The sequence below is a fragment of the Jatropha curcas genome, chromosome 11 (genome assembly GCF_041381405.1).
Source record: "Jatropha curcas cultivar XTBG-Jc1 chromosome 11, XTBG_Jcur_1.0, whole genome shotgun sequence".
In the NCBI taxonomy this organism is placed as follows: Eukaryota; Viridiplantae; Streptophyta; class Magnoliopsida; order Malpighiales; family Euphorbiaceae; genus Jatropha; species Jatropha curcas.
Window position 1 is genome coordinate 390,478 of NC_143161.1, and position 15,322 is coordinate 405,799.

General features: G+C 37.3%; 4 protein-coding genes across 6 annotated transcripts; all 4 read left to right on the plus strand.

The window, feature by feature from the left end:
* Window positions 1-98: 98 nt before the first annotated feature.
* LOC105649331 (Pentatricopeptide repeat (PPR) superfamily protein) lies at window positions 99-2,836 on the plus strand. The gene has a single exon (XM_037640596.2). The coding sequence runs from the start codon at window positions 569-571 to the stop codon at window positions 2,528-2,530; it is 1,962 nt and encodes a 653-aa protein (XP_037496524.1). The 5' UTR covers window positions 99-568; the 3' UTR covers window positions 2,531-2,836.
* A 474-nt stretch (window positions 2,837-3,310) lies between these two features.
* Window positions 3,311-4,817, plus strand: ATPC1 (ATPase, F1 complex, gamma subunit protein). Its single transcript, XM_012235953.4, has one exon. It carries the CDS (start codon window positions 3,452-3,454, stop codon window positions 4,580-4,582), a length of 1,131 nt encoding a protein of 376 aa, XP_012091343.1. The 5' UTR covers window positions 3,311-3,451; the 3' UTR covers window positions 4,583-4,817.
* A 956-nt stretch (window positions 4,818-5,773) lies between these two features.
* LOC105649333 (transcription factor CPC) lies at window positions 5,774-6,840 on the plus strand. Its single transcript, XM_012235954.4, has 3 exons — window positions 5,774-5,974; window positions 6,056-6,143; window positions 6,327-6,840. Exons 1-3 carry the CDS (start codon window positions 5,917-5,919, stop codon window positions 6,421-6,423), a joined length of 243 nt encoding a protein of 80 aa, XP_012091344.1. The 5' UTR covers window positions 5,774-5,916; the 3' UTR covers window positions 6,424-6,840.
* A 545-nt stretch (window positions 6,841-7,385) lies between these two features.
* On the plus strand, window positions 7,386-14,403 carry LOC105649334 (Met-10+ like family protein / kelch repeat-containing protein). 3 transcript variants are annotated; one of them, XM_037640595.2, is made up of 9 exons: window positions 7,391-8,180; window positions 8,814-9,231; window positions 9,524-10,660; window positions 10,860-10,989; window positions 11,691-11,926; window positions 12,327-12,462; window positions 13,084-13,160; window positions 13,732-13,838; window positions 13,945-14,403. In XM_037640595.2, the coding sequence occupies exons 1-9, from the start codon at window positions 7,457-7,459 to the stop codon at window positions 14,049-14,051; spliced, it is 3,072 nt and encodes a 1,023-aa protein (XP_037496523.1). In that variant the 5' UTR covers window positions 7,391-7,456; the 3' UTR covers window positions 14,052-14,403. The 3 variants fall into 3 exon arrangements, with proteins under 3 accessions (XP_089572504.1, XP_037496523.1, XP_012091345.1); XM_012235955.4 differs by having other exon boundaries at window positions 7,392-8,180; window positions 8,832-9,231; XM_089716378.1 differs by lacking the exons at window positions 13,084-13,160; window positions 13,732-13,838; window positions 13,945-14,403 and having other exon boundaries at window positions 7,386-8,180; window positions 11,680-11,926.
* The last annotated feature ends 919 nt before the right edge of the window (window positions 14,404-15,322 follow it).

Sequence of the window (15,322 nt, forward strand, 5' to 3'; positions counted from 1 at the left end):
TGCGTTTTATTATCATTACTAGCTCGGTGATAACGTCGTTTAATTGCGGGAGCTGTTCTTTTACTCAGCTGAACGACACGACGGATAGGACGTTTATGTTTGAAGGGTTCCCGTAAGATGCAAGTGGACTCCGGGCCCATTTTCAACTGCTTACCCGTTACAAAGAAGGAAATTAAATTAAATGAGGCCCAGACTTCTTCATTCAATCATCCTTACAAAAGCAGAGCCGCCTTAAAAAAAACAGAGAGCGCTTGTTTTCCGGCAACAGAGTCTGGTAAAGTAACTTGCCTTACGAACAAGGTAAACTTTCTGTAAGCTCCGTTTAGCTGCTCCGAGTTCGGTAAATTACAATTTCCGTATTTGAGTGTTTCTTACTGGCTATTGTATTTTGGTTTCTTTCTTGTCAAATGCTGTTGCTAGTTGCTACAAAATTTGGTTACAAAGGTATGTGCTTTTGAGATTTTGGTTGTCAGATATGCGAATATAGATAAATAGTTGGTCTGGGTTCATTTTGTTTGACTCTATATTGCTGTCAACAGCATTTGATGAATTTGGTTTCCCGTATTCTATGTTTTTAAGCTTCTGGTTACCCAAGAGAAGCCCTGTCTTAAACCGTGGTTTTCACGTTGGCAAGCATTTCTCAAACCCTAGTGCTGAGGATATTGTTTTCAAAGCTATTTGTGTTAATCTCAAACGCAAGAGATGGAATTTCTTGGAGCAAATGTCACCCACACTCACATCTTCATTAGTGAGTCGCATTGTTTGCGAATTTCAACACTCACCTTTTTTAGCTTTAGAATTTTACAAGTGGTTGCTAGAGAAAAGGAATGTCGTTCTCTCAATGGAATCTCGTTGCACTATAATTCATGTCCTGGTCAACTCAAAGAGGTATGATGATGCCTTGTCTCTTATGGGGGACTTGATGAGTATAAATGGCATATCCCCTTTGGAGATTTTAGATGCATTGGTTAATAGTTATGGCATGTACGATTCCAGTCCAGCTGTTTTTGATGCACTGGTTCGGGCATGTACCCAAATTGGAGCTGCTGAGGGTGCTTATGAAGTGATCAAGAAGCTGCAATTGCAGGGTTTTGGGGTTACCATTCATGCCTGGAACAACTTGTTGAGTCATATTGTGAAGTTGAATGAGATTAGTTGGTTCTGGAAGGTGTATAAGGAGATGGTTTCTTATGGATATGTTGAAAATATAAATACTTTCAATGTGGTTATTTATGCTCTTTGCAAGGAATGTAAATTACTAGAAGCAATGTCAGTATTCTATCGAAGCTTGAAGCATGGTATATGGCCTAATGTTGTTACTTTTAACATGATCATAGATGTTGCTTGCAAGATGGGTGCCATGGATCTTGCCTTAAAGGTAGTTAGCAAGATGGAAGTCATGTCAGTGTACTCTATTAGGCCCGACTCTATAACTTATAATTGTCTCATCGGTGGGTTCTGCAAAATGGGGAAATTAACTATGGCAGAGAAATTAAAAAACGAAATGATGGAGAAAGATATTGTGCCTAATGTGAGAACCTATGCAACTTTGATAGATGGGTATTCAAGAGCAAGGAGTTTGGAGGAGGCATTTAGGTTATGTGATGAAATGATGAAAAAGGGATTGGTAATGAATTCTGTCATATATAATACAGTCATCCACTGGCTTTATGTAGAAGGAGATATGGAAGGAGTTTCTTTGCTAATCTCCAGCATGGTTGACAATCGGATACCCCCTGATAAATTCACATATTCTATTCTCACAAAGGGTCTTTGTAGAAATGGTAATGTTAATGAAGCATTTAAATTTCACAGCAAGATTCTTGAAAATAACCTTATTGAAGATGCATTTTCCCACAATATTCTTATAAATTATTTGTGTAGAAGCAATAATTTATCAGGAGCTAAACAACTGCTGGCCAGTATGTATGTACGTGGTCTGGTTCCTGACATTGTTACATTTGGTAGTTTGATTGATGGGCACTGCAAGGAAGGCAATGTTGAAAATGCAGTTCAGGTCTATGAGAAAATGATGAAGTCAGGTGAAAAACCCAATTTGGTACTCTACAATTCTGTCATAAATGGTTTATGCAAGGAGGAAAGGTTGGATCTTGCAAGGCTTCTCGTAGATACATTACTCAGGATGAATTTATTTGATGTCATAACTTATAACACCTTGATAAATGGGTATTGCAACAGCGGGAAGATTGATGAGGCTTTTGCTTTCTCTTTTGCAATGAAAAATGCAGGAATTGCAGCAAACCATGCCACTTACAACACATTGATAAACTTTTTGTGCAAGCTTGGTCATATTCAACAAGCAAAGGAACTAATGAAGGTGATGATCCTTCAGGGTTTCGTTCCTGATTATATAACATACACGATTCTTATTACCAGTTTCAGCAAGAAGTGCAGCCCTGAAGAAGTGATTAAATTACATGACTACATGGTACTTAAGGGAGTAATACCTCATAAACAGACGTACAAGGCTGTAGTCAGTCCACTTCTTCAAGAAGGTGTGGAGACCTGAGCTTAGTTTTGCAGAATGAGCTTCAACAATGGACCTATTGTAAACAAGAACTCTGAAGTGTGAAGACTAGATTATCAATTGTTTTCAGTTTTCAATTTGATTCATTTTCCTGGTGATTGTTCATGCATTGGTCTCCAGTGGTTTGAATCATGGCATTTGTATCAGCTAGCTGCCTTAAGTTTTATGTTTCTGACAAGTCACTATTCCCGGTTGACCCCTGCTTGTACTTTGAGAAGTTGAACGAGTTACCTAAACTCTCGAAAAAGAAAAATAGAATCAGACAGGAAGGATGATATTATTTGCAAATCTAATGAGATTCTCCCTACGGTGATACGATAAGCGAAACGCTTCCATGTCAGGCATGGATGATGGGTCTCATTTAATGTCCAAACGGAAGACCAACAAATTTGTTTCTTATGATTGTGTAGACCTAGATACACTGAATTGGACAAATTCATTTGTACATAAATGGTTTTGTTTATTTATTATGCAGAAAGAAAAGTCCAAATCTCATGCCAAGAATGCGGCTGTTTTCACTATTTAGCTTTCACTGCAATGAAATTCCGTGCAGAATCTCTGCCGCTTAGCCGCATATTCCCCTTAAGTGGAACATATTAAGAGGTCACAGAAGCAGCACCCCCACTGAGATCTTGCCACATCAGATTGGACATGTACAATAATTATCTTGCAAATGAATCAAATTCATGTCCAAAGCAATCTCCAACGGTCAAAATCCTTATCTCAAAACCTCATCCGCTTCCTTCCTCTCCCTCCACACATTTTCCCCCCCTCTTGTCCTCCATACCATAAACAAGAAAAGGAAAAGATAAGCCATTCACAAAAAAAGCTATAGAGACCCAAAAAAAAAAACCCACATAGCCAGAACTCAGTCTTCTTCTCTCTTGATCTCTGGTTAACACCATGTCTTGCTCAAATCTGACAATGTGGGTGTCCTCAAAACCATCTCTTTCCGACACCTCTTCACTCGCTTTTCGCTCTTCTCTCAACCCTTTTCAGCTTCCAAGTCAAAGTTCAGCCACCAGCAATCCATCAAGATCCTCTGCTGCGACCCAAATTCACTGCGGTCTCCGTGAGCTTCGGACTCGTATAGATTCAGTGAAGAACACACAGAAGATCACTGAAGCAATGAAGCTTGTTGCTGCTGCTAAAGTGAGGAGAGCACAAGAAGCTGTCGTCAATGGTAGGCCTTTCTCTGAAACTCTTGTAGAAGTTCTTTACAATATTAATGAACAACTCCAAACTGAGGACATAGATGCGCCTCTCACCAAAGTTAGGCCTGTCAAGAAAGTTGCTCTTGTTGTTTGCACTGGTGATAGAGGTCTTTGTGGAGGTTTCAATAATGCTATTATCAAGAAAGCAGAAGCAAGAATTGCAGAATTGAAGGATCTTGGCCTTAATTATACTGTTATTAGTGTTGGAAAGAAGGGTAACTCTTATTTTTTAAGGCGGCCTTATATTCCGGTCGATAGGTTTCTTGAGGGCACCTCTCTTCCTACAGCTAAAGAAGCTCAGGCAATTGCAGATGATGTCTTTTCACTCTTTGTTAGCGAAGAGGTTGATAAAGTGGAGCTTTTATACACAAAATTTGTGTCACTGGTTAAGTCTGATCCCGTTATACACACCTTGCTTCCACTTTCACCAAAGGGAGAGATATGTGATATTAATGGGAACTGTGTAGATGCAGCTGAGGATGAGTTCTTTAGGTTGACAACTAGAGAAGGGAAATTGACTGTAGAGAGAGATGTGGTTAGGACTCAAACAGCAGATTTCTCACCAATTTTGCAGTTTGAGCAGGACCCAGTTCAGATTCTTGATGCCTTGTTACCTCTATACTTGAACAGCCAGATTTTGAAGGCATTGCAGGAATCACTAGCCAGTGAGCTTGCTGCTAGAATGAGTGCTATGAGCAATGCAACTGATAATGCAAGTGAATTAAAGAAGAACCTTTCCAGAGTTTACAACAGGGAGCGCCAGGCAAAGATTACAGGAGAGATATTGGAGATTGTTGCAGGCGCCAATGCATTAGCATAGTCAATTGTGGTTGTTCTCTGCTCAACCCTTTCTTTCCCACAATCCTGCTTCTTTCTGGATATATTCATGAGTTCCCTCTTATTCATTCAAATGTGCTTGTTTTAATAAGAGTTATGAGATAGGACATTTTTTCCCTTAAATTGCAGTTCTCAACTTGCTTATAAAACTCTGTTACACATTGAGAACTAAACTGTATTTTGGAACAAGAGAACGTTCTGGTTATCTTTGTACCTCAGCTTCCTTTTTCTTTTCGTTCCGCAATTTTTATATATACTACCTGTGTCATCTGAAGTTATTTTTCATTACAGGATCATACCCAAATAAAGTTAACAATCTACATTTGTAATATAATTGCTCAGTTATGCAATTTGATCTAACATTGGACTGAAGATCTCATGCAAAAACATCAGATTCTGCCTTAGGATGGTATTTATAATTAATTGATTGATTTAGAACTTTCTAACAACTTTAACAAAACGTTCTTAATAAAAATTCATTTGACATCGAGCATCTAGGAAAGGGAGCAAAAGATGATTGATAAACTGTTGTAGATTAGCATGCAGGATAACATGTTCCTTGTATAATGAAACATTCAATTTGCTTTTCTGGTTTTTGCTGAAAATGTCTGTTCTCGGACTGCCATGATTATTGGATGCTTTAAGCGCGCCCCTTTTAAAGTAGTGGGGTTCAACCTCAACCATATGGAGTTAGTTACCTCCATTGCCATCGGTGTTCTTACTTCCTGTGCTGCTTATGCAAGACTTGCAGACATCGATACTGGATTATGAAAGTAGGTTGTAGATCTTAATGGCCTTGATCAAGATTGGGAAGTGTAGGGCTGCAGGCAAATTTTAGCAATTAAATTACAACTTCACGTGTAGTTAAAAAGCAGAACTAAAACATTTTTTTTTTAGAATCAAAATGTAATTTTTCATAAGGAATTCTTTTTAAAAAATGTTTTGGGGTGGCCAGGGCGCCCTTGGGCCTCCATTGAGCTCCGCCCCTAAATACAGGTTAATTACAAAAGATTGAAAAGAATCAGTTTGGCATAAGTAATTAGTAAGTATTAAAAGAGGATAATCACAAGCATGGCTGATAATTATTTATTTATTTTTTTTTTGTTGATAAGACACGCAAAAAGCCAACCCAACAAACTGTGTACAAATGTCTTCGTCTATGTGCACCTCCTCAACCACTCATCCAAGTTGAGCACTACCAGTCTTATTTTCTCAACCACCAAAACCATTCTCATTCCCCTTATTAAATACTGTTCTACGAGGCCATACTTCCCATACCTCTAAACACCCTGCTTATTTCTTGAATGAGTGAATGAAATGGGGGACCAAAATAACAAATCATCACATGCCACTAGTGAAGATACTAAAACTAAAGGTGACACTTGTGATAATAATATATTTGTTCCAATGTCTCCTTGTTTTGGTTAATCAGTATTAATGTATATTGCTTGTTCAGGTACTATAAAAGGACAAGGTTCGCGACCAGATTTCTCCGAGGACGAGGAAAGTCTCATTGCTAGAATGTTTAACTTGGTTGGAGAGAGGTTTGCTTTTGTTTTCTTCTTTCCTTAATATGATTTTGACATTCTGAGGACATGCATATTACTTGATCAGTACTTTTTCCCATCAGTTTGATTGTTTTTAATTTACATTATTGTTAAACAGTTCTAATGTTCTTGATAATCAATGGCTGTGTTCTTCTTCTTCTTTTTTTTAATTGTATATAGGTGGTCGTTAATTGCTGGGAGAATACCAGGAAGAACAGCAGAAGAGATAGAGAAGTACTGGACTTCAAGATATAGCTCATCATCAACTGAGAGATGAAGTTTAGTCACCCAGAAACTTTTTACTTCTAGACAAATGGGTTTCTGCAATGTTTAAGATATGGTGTAAAATTAACTGCATGGCTTTGGAAGCTAAAGCTTTAGTTATCGTTTAGTCATATGTTTACTTTTAGAATGAGTTTGCCTTTCGGATTTGTTATATTAAAAAATATTACCTTGATTAGATTAATTCTAATAGTACTTTCAGCTTCTTTATTTTCGAGAAAAGATTGCAGAGTAGTTGATAGCTCTCTGGAACTTCTCGATAATGGATGTGAGAAATTTTTGTCTAGCTCTGTCTTTCTTGGTTTTAACTGGTGTGTAGAATTTGAGAGCGGATTATGAAATGTAACTCTCTCTTAAATGTTTGATGAAAGATCATTTAAACAGCTATTAAATTTTGCCTATACTCATACAACTCTCTTCTCTTCCATTATGAACTGCCCTCATGATCAATAATTCAGTATATTCTGTTAAACCTTGGCCTCGTACACATTCTAGCTACACCAAAAGCATGAGGTGCTAATTAAAAAATTAACTCCCCAAATTCACCAACATTGAAGGATGGATGTAAGATTAAGGTTCAAATCATCCAGTATCTGACACAGACTGGTCCGATTAATTCTGACTCGTGTTGGACAGTCTACGAAGAAGATAAAACATCCCTTATAACTTTTGACTGTCGGCTAATCATTGGTAAAAGATTAGAGGCAAAAGTAAAAGCTGGCTTTCTTGCCACGAATCACTTCTAGCCAAGAGTCCTTCGGCCAGTAGCCAGACTGCTTTAGTGGATGAAAGCCCACGATACGTCAATTCAAATCAATCCTGCCTCGATACTGCGGCCCAAAAGTAAATCAACCAAACCGATATGTCGTTCGCTTCTGTCAGTTTATATATTGCTAATAAAGTCGAACAAATTGTTACGGTGTCGTTTCAGTTAATCTATCTAGTTACCTAAAACCCTTCTCCTTCTTGGGATAGGGTTTTAATAAACTCTCGACAGAGCATTACAGATAGAAAGGGAGACCATTGAAATGGAGTTCCAGAAGAGAAAAGCAGCGACTTTATCCTCACTGCGATCATCGGAAACAGACAAATCACCGAAAGGCACTTTAGACACTCCTATAATTCCACTCCTTAACTCTCTCAACTCTCACCCTTCTTATTACACCACCAGCTCTTGCTCTGGCCGTATCTCTATTCTTTCCCAACCTAAATCCACCCAAATTGCATCCAATAAGAAAAAGGCACGTGGCGGGTCCTGGCTATTCATTAGCCACGACCCAGCAAATCCCGATTCTGTCATCTCCCTACTTTTCTCTTCTGAACCGCCAACTCAGTCATCCGAGTTGGTATTCCGGTTCGAACCGTTGATTGTTGCTGTTGAGTGTAGAGATATTGAAGCTGCCCAGTTTTTGGTTTCCTTGGCAATATCTTGTGGATTTAGGGAATCTGGAATTACTAGTGCTAATAGTAAGAGAGTGATTGTGGGTATTCGGTGTTCCATAAGAATGGAGGTGCCGCTGGGTGACACTGACAATCTCCTTGTATCGCCTGAGTACGTGAGGTTTCTCGTGGAGGTGGCTAATGAGAAAATGGAAGCTAATAGAAAGAGAACCCAAGGTTTCTTTATGGCCTTAACGGGAAATGGGTTTGTTGACTCTGCGGTTTTAGAGAATGTTGATCATAATTCTTCTGATGATGCTCAAGACGGGGATGCTGATAACTTGGAAAGAGCAGATGGGGATGCCAATATTGGTAATTTAATTGATTATATATGCATTTTATCAATTTATGTCGATAATTAAAGTTGTTGTTGAGAGATATTAAACAACAAGAAAAAACAACTCCGACCTCTTTGCTTGCTTTGTGTAATTTCGGCTACAATCATCTCAGATTCTCAATTAGAGATCTAGTTTTCATCTTTGTGCCTTAACAACTATGACTGCTTTTAAATGATCTAGTTTTCATCTTTGTGCCTTAACAACTATGACTGCTTTTAAATCAATCTAAAATTAAGAAACTAATAAAGTACCGGGCCCGCCCGCCGGCCGGGGGGGGGGGGGGTGTTTACTGCAAGGTGATTTTTGACCGGCCTTATCTCTAGATTTAGAGATTAAATTATCAGCCTTTGTACCGGATATACCAGAAAATACAATTAGTTTCATAAAATGCTGTCTGTGAATGAGGTTAACGTTGGTTGCAACTTTGAATTCATAGCATCAGCTGACACTCAATAAGACCTATGTATGATATTACTGTTGCTTGAAGATGTCTACAAATGTCTATTTTAGAACATTGTGTAGGGTCCCTAGTTCAAAGGTATCTGTTACAAACTAATACATGTTTGATTGCAGGAGACCTTTGCTTTTGATGTGACACAAGTTTTAGTATTTGAATCATTGGCAGGACGAGTAGGAGTTTCTGGTTGCAGTTTATCTATTGTTAAAATGGTAATTGTTGGCGAACCTCTGGAGAAACTTTTCCTTTGGGGGCACTCTACTTGTACTTTGGATCATAAAAAAAGCAAGGACATTCTTGTTTTCGGTGGTTTTGGAGGTATTGGAAGACATGCGCGAAGAAATGATAGTTTGCTGCTTGATCCATTAAATGGAACATTGAAGGCAATTAATGCTGTGGGAGGACCATCTCCACGATTGGGTCATACAGCTTCTTTGGTTGGTGAGTTTTTATTTGTCATAGGAGGCAGATCTGATCCCTTGAACATTCTGAATGATGTATGGGTTCTTAATACTGTTAGTAATGAATGGAGGCTATCAGAATGTTCTGGCATTATTTTCCCTCCCAGGTAATTCCTTGAGAATAGTTATGTCTGTTTTGAATTTAACTTTTAATATCTTGGCCTTGCATTTTATGCATTGTATTGTAACTTATAATTGTAAGTTTTATGAAAGGACTTGAAGGATACACCAAACATCTATTGGAAAAAGAATGGTACATCATTTAGTGTGTGATTTCTTCACCTGCCTTCATCAACCATCACTTATAAAATCTCCATTACTTTTTTTTTTTTTAGCATCCTAGTTGCAGATGTTCTTCCTTAAAAGAATTTAGTTGAATTTTGTGTACATGTTCTATAGGCATCGGCATGCAGCAGCAGTTATCGGCTCAAACATATATGTATTTGGTGGACTTAACAATGATTCAATTTCTTCATCCTTGTATGTCCTGAACGCTGGAAATCTGCAGTGGAAAGAGGCATTGGTTGGTGGGCAACAACCATGTGCTCGGCATTCTCACTCAATGGTGGCGTATGGGTCTAAGTTATTCATGTTTGGAGGATACAGTGGAGAGAAACCTCTGGGAGATTTATACAGTTTTAATGTTCAAACACATATTTGGATAAAAGAAAAGACATCTGGAGAAAGTCCACATGCAAGATTTTCCCATTCAATGTTTATCTACAATAACTTTCTTGGAGTCATTGGAGGTTGCCCTGTCAGTCAACACTCCCAAGAGTTGGCATTGCTTGATCTGCGAATCCACAAGTGGAAGCATGTAACACTTGATTACATTGGCAAAGAATTGCTTGTGCGTAGTACAGCCAATATTGTGGGTGATGATCTTGTTATGATTGGTGGTGGGGCAGCTTGCTATGCATTTGGAACAAAGTTCAGTGAGCCATTAAAAATCAGTTTGCTTCCGTTGATGTCTTTAGATGACAAAATTTTGTCTGTAGAAACTGAAAAAAAGCATGTTACTGTCCATCACGATGGCCTAAAAGGAGAAAAGAATGTCGATGTCCAAGACCCTAATCTTAGTGGTGCCTATAATTTTGAGGCTAAGCAACGTCAGTCGGTTGCATCATGTTGGGTACTACAACTTGAAAAGAAATATGCAAAATTGGGGAAGGACATATTGAAGAAATTTGGATGGTTAGATCTAGCAAGGAAAGTTCATTTGCAGAGCAATGAGTTGCATATTTGTTTCCCTATCACTAAACAATTCTTTGACGTATTCTCCAAAATGGTGCATCAGCATGGAGATGCAGTTGCTGGGCAGAATTTTATTCCCAGAGAAGGGGTTTTATTAGATGAGTTCTCATGCTCGACAGCCTTGAATCTTCTAAAGGAATTTGATGCTGTTATTCTGGTAGATGAGGCTGCAGAAGTCAGGAAAACTGCCAAGTCTCCCTTGCAGATGATGAAAGAAGTTGTAGCTTCTTTAATCAAATGCAAGGGACTATCAGAAGAACTGTTGGATCAGCTTCCCACTAGGTTAGTTTTTTGGAACTTTGCTCTATTGGTGCTTTATGATGGCTTCAGCTTCGCAAATTGAGATTATCAATGTAATCTTCACTTAAAAAGATGCAGCTTTATATCATAGTTGCACGAAAATTGTTGGCAATTTTATAGTTTTCTTTATGGATAGAACAATCTTGTGTGGTATGCACTGAAAGCTTTTGTCTACTATTAGGTGGGAGCGACTGGGTGATGTTGTTGTGCTTCCTGCAACATCTTTCAAGGACCCATCATGGGACTTAATTGGGGATGAGCTCTGGCCAACCATTGCCAAATTACTTAGTTCCAATCGTCTGGCTCGCAAAGTAAGTTGTTTGCATGAATTATATTTTAAACATAGAACTGGTAATTTGTTTGTTTGTTTGTTTGTTTATTTTGATTATTTACTAATGCTTATTGTAAGAGTCTGATATTATCATTCACAACGCAAATTGCTCTCTCAGCAGTCAGCACAATTATGGGTCGGTTATTGTTTGGGATAGGCATGCTCTAGACCGCATATCATATGATATTTGTATTTAAGTCCCGAAATGCTGGCATACATATTTGTGTTTTATCCATAATTTATAGAAATGTGCTTAGTTTAAGGATCTCTCTCTATATAATTTTTCGTTGTTTTTCTTCCTTCACCTGTTGCCCACATTCCCAACCTTTACCATGTTGTATCTATTATCCACTTTAAATAACTGCTTTACTGATAACCCATAGTCATAAGTGACTGCTTTTCAATGCAAACATAGAGACAGTTCTACTGTGTGGGGAACTGATCATTGTGGCTACTTGAACACGTTACTATAATGTCGTTTCACCTTTTTCTGCCTTGTTTTCGATTTATTCTAGTATTCTGCTGGTGTCTTATATTGTAAATAATGACATGATAAGGTTAGCCATATATATCATGAAAATTATCCTGAGTTTCACTTGTGAAAAAGTTTCTGTTGCTTATAGGAGGTCAATAGTGTTTGTTTGTCTAGACATTTACTTGAAGAATTCAGTGGCATTTCAGGGCAGAGTTGCACCGACTGGAACCAGGGACAGTACTTTGGAGATATTGGTGGGAGATAATGGCTGGGTTGATCACCGAGAAAATGGAATTATTTATTCTTTTGATGCTGCCAAGTGCATGTTTTCCTGGGGTAATCTTTCTGAGAAGCTTCGTATGGCACATTTGGACTGTGAGGATGAGGTTGTAGTGGATTTATTTGCTGGAATTGGATATTTTGTGTTGCCATTCCTCGTTAGGTACAGTGTAGTTACTAGTTACTATTGAGTTTGTTGTGTCATTCATGATGCCTTAATCTTCATTTGTTTTAGAATTGCCTCTTGATAAAAATATGATAATTTCAAATTTATTTCTTCTGTTTTGTGCTTTTTTTGATGTCTCCTGATAAGAATCAATGAGTTTGGGAAGATACTATTCAATTGCTTGACTGGTTTCAGCTCCCAAGTTTAATTTGTGGATTGATGTTTACGTGAGATGATGCAGTTTCCTATTTGAATTATATTTGGTCACTCCCAATTTTTAGTTAAATTCCAGACAGCTCCTTAGCTAGCTTGTTGTTAATTTTTTTTATTTATCTAAGCATTTTCTTAAATTGCTTTTCTTTGTGTTTCACTTGACTTTCAATTTTTGATTGATTAGGGCCAGAGCAAAGTTGGTTTATGCTTGTGAATGGAATCCCCATGCTGTTGAGGCACTCAAACGTAATCTCGAAGCAAATTCTGTCTCTGATCGGTGTGTTGTTCTTGAAGGAGATAATCGAATAGTAGCTCCTAGAGTATGTGTTACATTGGTTTCATCCATTCTGCTAATGTTTTACTTTTACATGCAATTGTCTTAAATTCCCTATTGCTTCTACCCCCTTCTACGTCAAAACCTTAGAACCTACCTTTCAACCTTGGTCTTACTAGGATATTCCTAGTTTCTTAAAATCTTTTTGTAGATAACATAGCAGAAAAAAAAAAATGGTGGTTTTGGAGAGGCTACACTCATATCCACTGGTTGTGGCGGAACTGCATGTGCATAAAACATATTTAGAGAAGGTTTGTGCTTGATAATTGTATGGATATCATTATATGTCTTCTCGAAATATTTTACACTCTTTTTTTGTGAGAAGGGAAAGGTTATGTGATGGAGCGGGGTGGGATTGGTCAATTTTTTAATTTCTTTTTCAAATATACAATGCTGGATGACCAGTTAACTGTTTTAGCTTGTGATCTGAGTTGCTACCATTTATTTGTTTGGAGCATGAATTCAATCTCCATGGATCTGGCTTTTGTGTTTCCTGTGTTGACTGCTATGCAGTTTGCTTGAAAAGGGACATATTATGATGATGATGTCCTCATTGATCACAATAACACCATTCTGTAAATGATTTAGCTGGATTTCTTTATTGCAGGGGGTTGCCAATCGAGTTTGTCTTGGTCTTCTTCCATCAAGTGAGGACAGTTGGGTAACTGCTGTTAGAGCTTTAAGGTAATTTGTCCTAACATATTTCATTGTTATAGCATCTTAGATTGTTGGATATCATGAAGTGGAATCTTTAAATAAAAATGAAAATCATCATGTGCAAATGATATACTGAACTCCCTAAAATGGATCTGAAAATTGTGAATTACACAAGGGTCCAGGTTGACGTCTTTCTGTTACTTTTTGCCATTCTTTTTATTACTCACTGCATGTGAAAAGGAGAGATGATATGACTAGCAAAGTTTTGGAGCATGGACTATCAGCTTTAGGTTGATTTGGATTTCTCTACTTGTAGATAGCATTATCCTACCTGAAGTTTTTGGCTTGGGCATATATTCATTTTGTAAAAACTTTTTTTTTTTTCCAAATTGTTGTAATATACTGAAAATTGATCTCAAAAGACAATTTTCTTGGATTTTTTTTAAGGAATAGTTTTCTTGTGAATTGCTACTTTAATCAACTAATGTGTTCTGGAATCATAGGATATGCCTATTTATTGCCTGTGGTATAATTTATCCGCTGTGTGTTTACGTGTGTGTTCTTGTCGTTTAACTTACTGATGGTAATGCTACTTAAGGAGCAACGGTGGAATGCTGCACGTGCATGGGAATGTGAAGGACTCAGAGGAAGGCTCATGGACCGAACATGTTTTGAAATCAATCAATGAAATTTCTACATCAGAAGGTATAGTCCGACTTGCATATTACGTCAGCTTTCTTCAAGTCACTTGAGATAAAGCGAGTGTAAGGATACGGATGCTTACCTTCCTGAGATTTTTGTTCCTTGGCAGGTCATAATTGGGAGGTCACAATAGAGCATTTGGAGAGGGTAAAATGGTACGCTCCACACATACGCCACCTCGTTGCAGATGTGAGGTGCAGAGAGATCCTAAAGTAGAGCCTTAGACATCCTCTTCCTCCAACGTAACAAACTATGTTCCTATTATGCCAGGGATTGAGTACGTCACTCTATATGTTAAGCCAGTGATAATGTCCCGACGAAATGCTACATTTGAAGCCCACAATTTTGATGGTTGAGATGTGTCAAGTGAATTGATTTGATGGACAAAGATGCTAAAGAGAGAATTTGTTTCAAACTGTTTGTTGTACGTTCTGTGATTTGGGAGTAAAGGTATCAGTGTTAGAACACTGAGGGGACACAACACGAATATGTTGCTTCAGTAAACTTATTGTCTGTGTTATGTCTATTGCACTTTCTTTCTAGAAGAGTTTGGCTTGCGCTTTGGACACATCTAATTTTTTTTTTTTAGATATATTTTTGTCTTCTACGTGGAAATATAAGGTTTTTAAAATATTTTTTAAAAGTGAATAATGTGTGTTTTTATCGAGAAATATAATATTCAAACTACTGCATTATCATTAATTATGAAGGACAATACTGTCTTAGTAGGGTTCGTAAGTAGAATTTATTGCACCGCAAAGATTATACGTGTACTCATGGAATGGAAAGGGCCAAAGAGATAAGGTTGGAGTTTAGAAATCGCAGTCAAGGGCCATGACGTGTCACGTGAAAGTCATGGCTGCTACTACAAATTACAAATATAAACAAACTGTCGGTGGCGATTTTGTCAAGCCGCGAATATGGCTAAGCCATTTCACTTTTCTTTCCTTCCCTGTTTACTTTCATTTCTCTTGAGCCATAAGCATAAGCTGGTGTTCCATATCAATTTTATATATATATTCTCCAATTTATTTAAAAACATTTATTTTCATTAATTAATTTTTTAAAAATTAAAATAAATTCGCTGATATTTATTTTAATTCATATTCATGGATTACTTTTGAAGGCATGTATTATTATTATTATTATTATTATTATTATTATTATTATTTGTAAGGGCAACATTTAAAAAATGGCTCCCAATCCGAAGCCACAAACTCCTCCAAAAAGCTGCTTTCCAAAATTGATCAATCTTTAATTTAAAAAATAAAAATAATCGAATCGGAATAATGTCAAAGTGATATGATTTCATCCACTAATTGGAATGAGTGGTTTGATATTTTTAAGAGAATTATCTTCTGTTTTATTGCTCACGGTTTTATTTTCGCTAGTTAAGACTCAAATGAATTAAAAAAAAATTTTTTTACTATTTCGTTGTGAACAACAGATTATCTTTTGATAATATAATAATAATAATAATGCATTTC

Coding starts and splice junctions, on each gene's coding strand:
- LOC105649334 (XM_037640595.2), top strand. CDS start 7,457: ATGGAGTTCCAGAAGAGAAAAGCAGCGACTTTATCCTCACTGCGATCA. Junction 9,232..9,523: donor GGCATTATTTTCCCTCCCAG/GTAATTCCTTGA, acceptor CATGTTCTATAG/GCATCGGCATGCAGCAGCAG. Junction 10,661..10,859: donor TTGGATCAGCTTCCCACTAG/GTTAGTTTTTTG, acceptor GTCTACTATTAG/GTGGGAGCGACTGGGTGATG.
- LOC105649333 (XM_012235954.4), top strand. CDS start 5,917: ATGGGGGACCAAAATAACAAATCATCACATGCCACTAGTGAAGATACT. Junction 5,975..6,055: donor TGAAGATACTAAAACTAAAG/GTGACACTTGTG, acceptor TTGCTTGTTCAG/GTACTATAAAAGGACAAGGT. Junction 6,144..6,326: donor TTTAACTTGGTTGGAGAGAG/GTTTGCTTTTGT, acceptor AATTGTATATAG/GTGGTCGTTAATTGCTGGGA.
- LOC105649331 (XM_037640596.2), top strand. CDS start 569: ATGTTTTTAAGCTTCTGGTTACCCAAGAGAAGCCCTGTCTTAAACCGT.
- ATPC1 (XM_012235953.4), top strand. CDS start 3,452: ATGTCTTGCTCAAATCTGACAATGTGGGTGTCCTCAAAACCATCTCTT.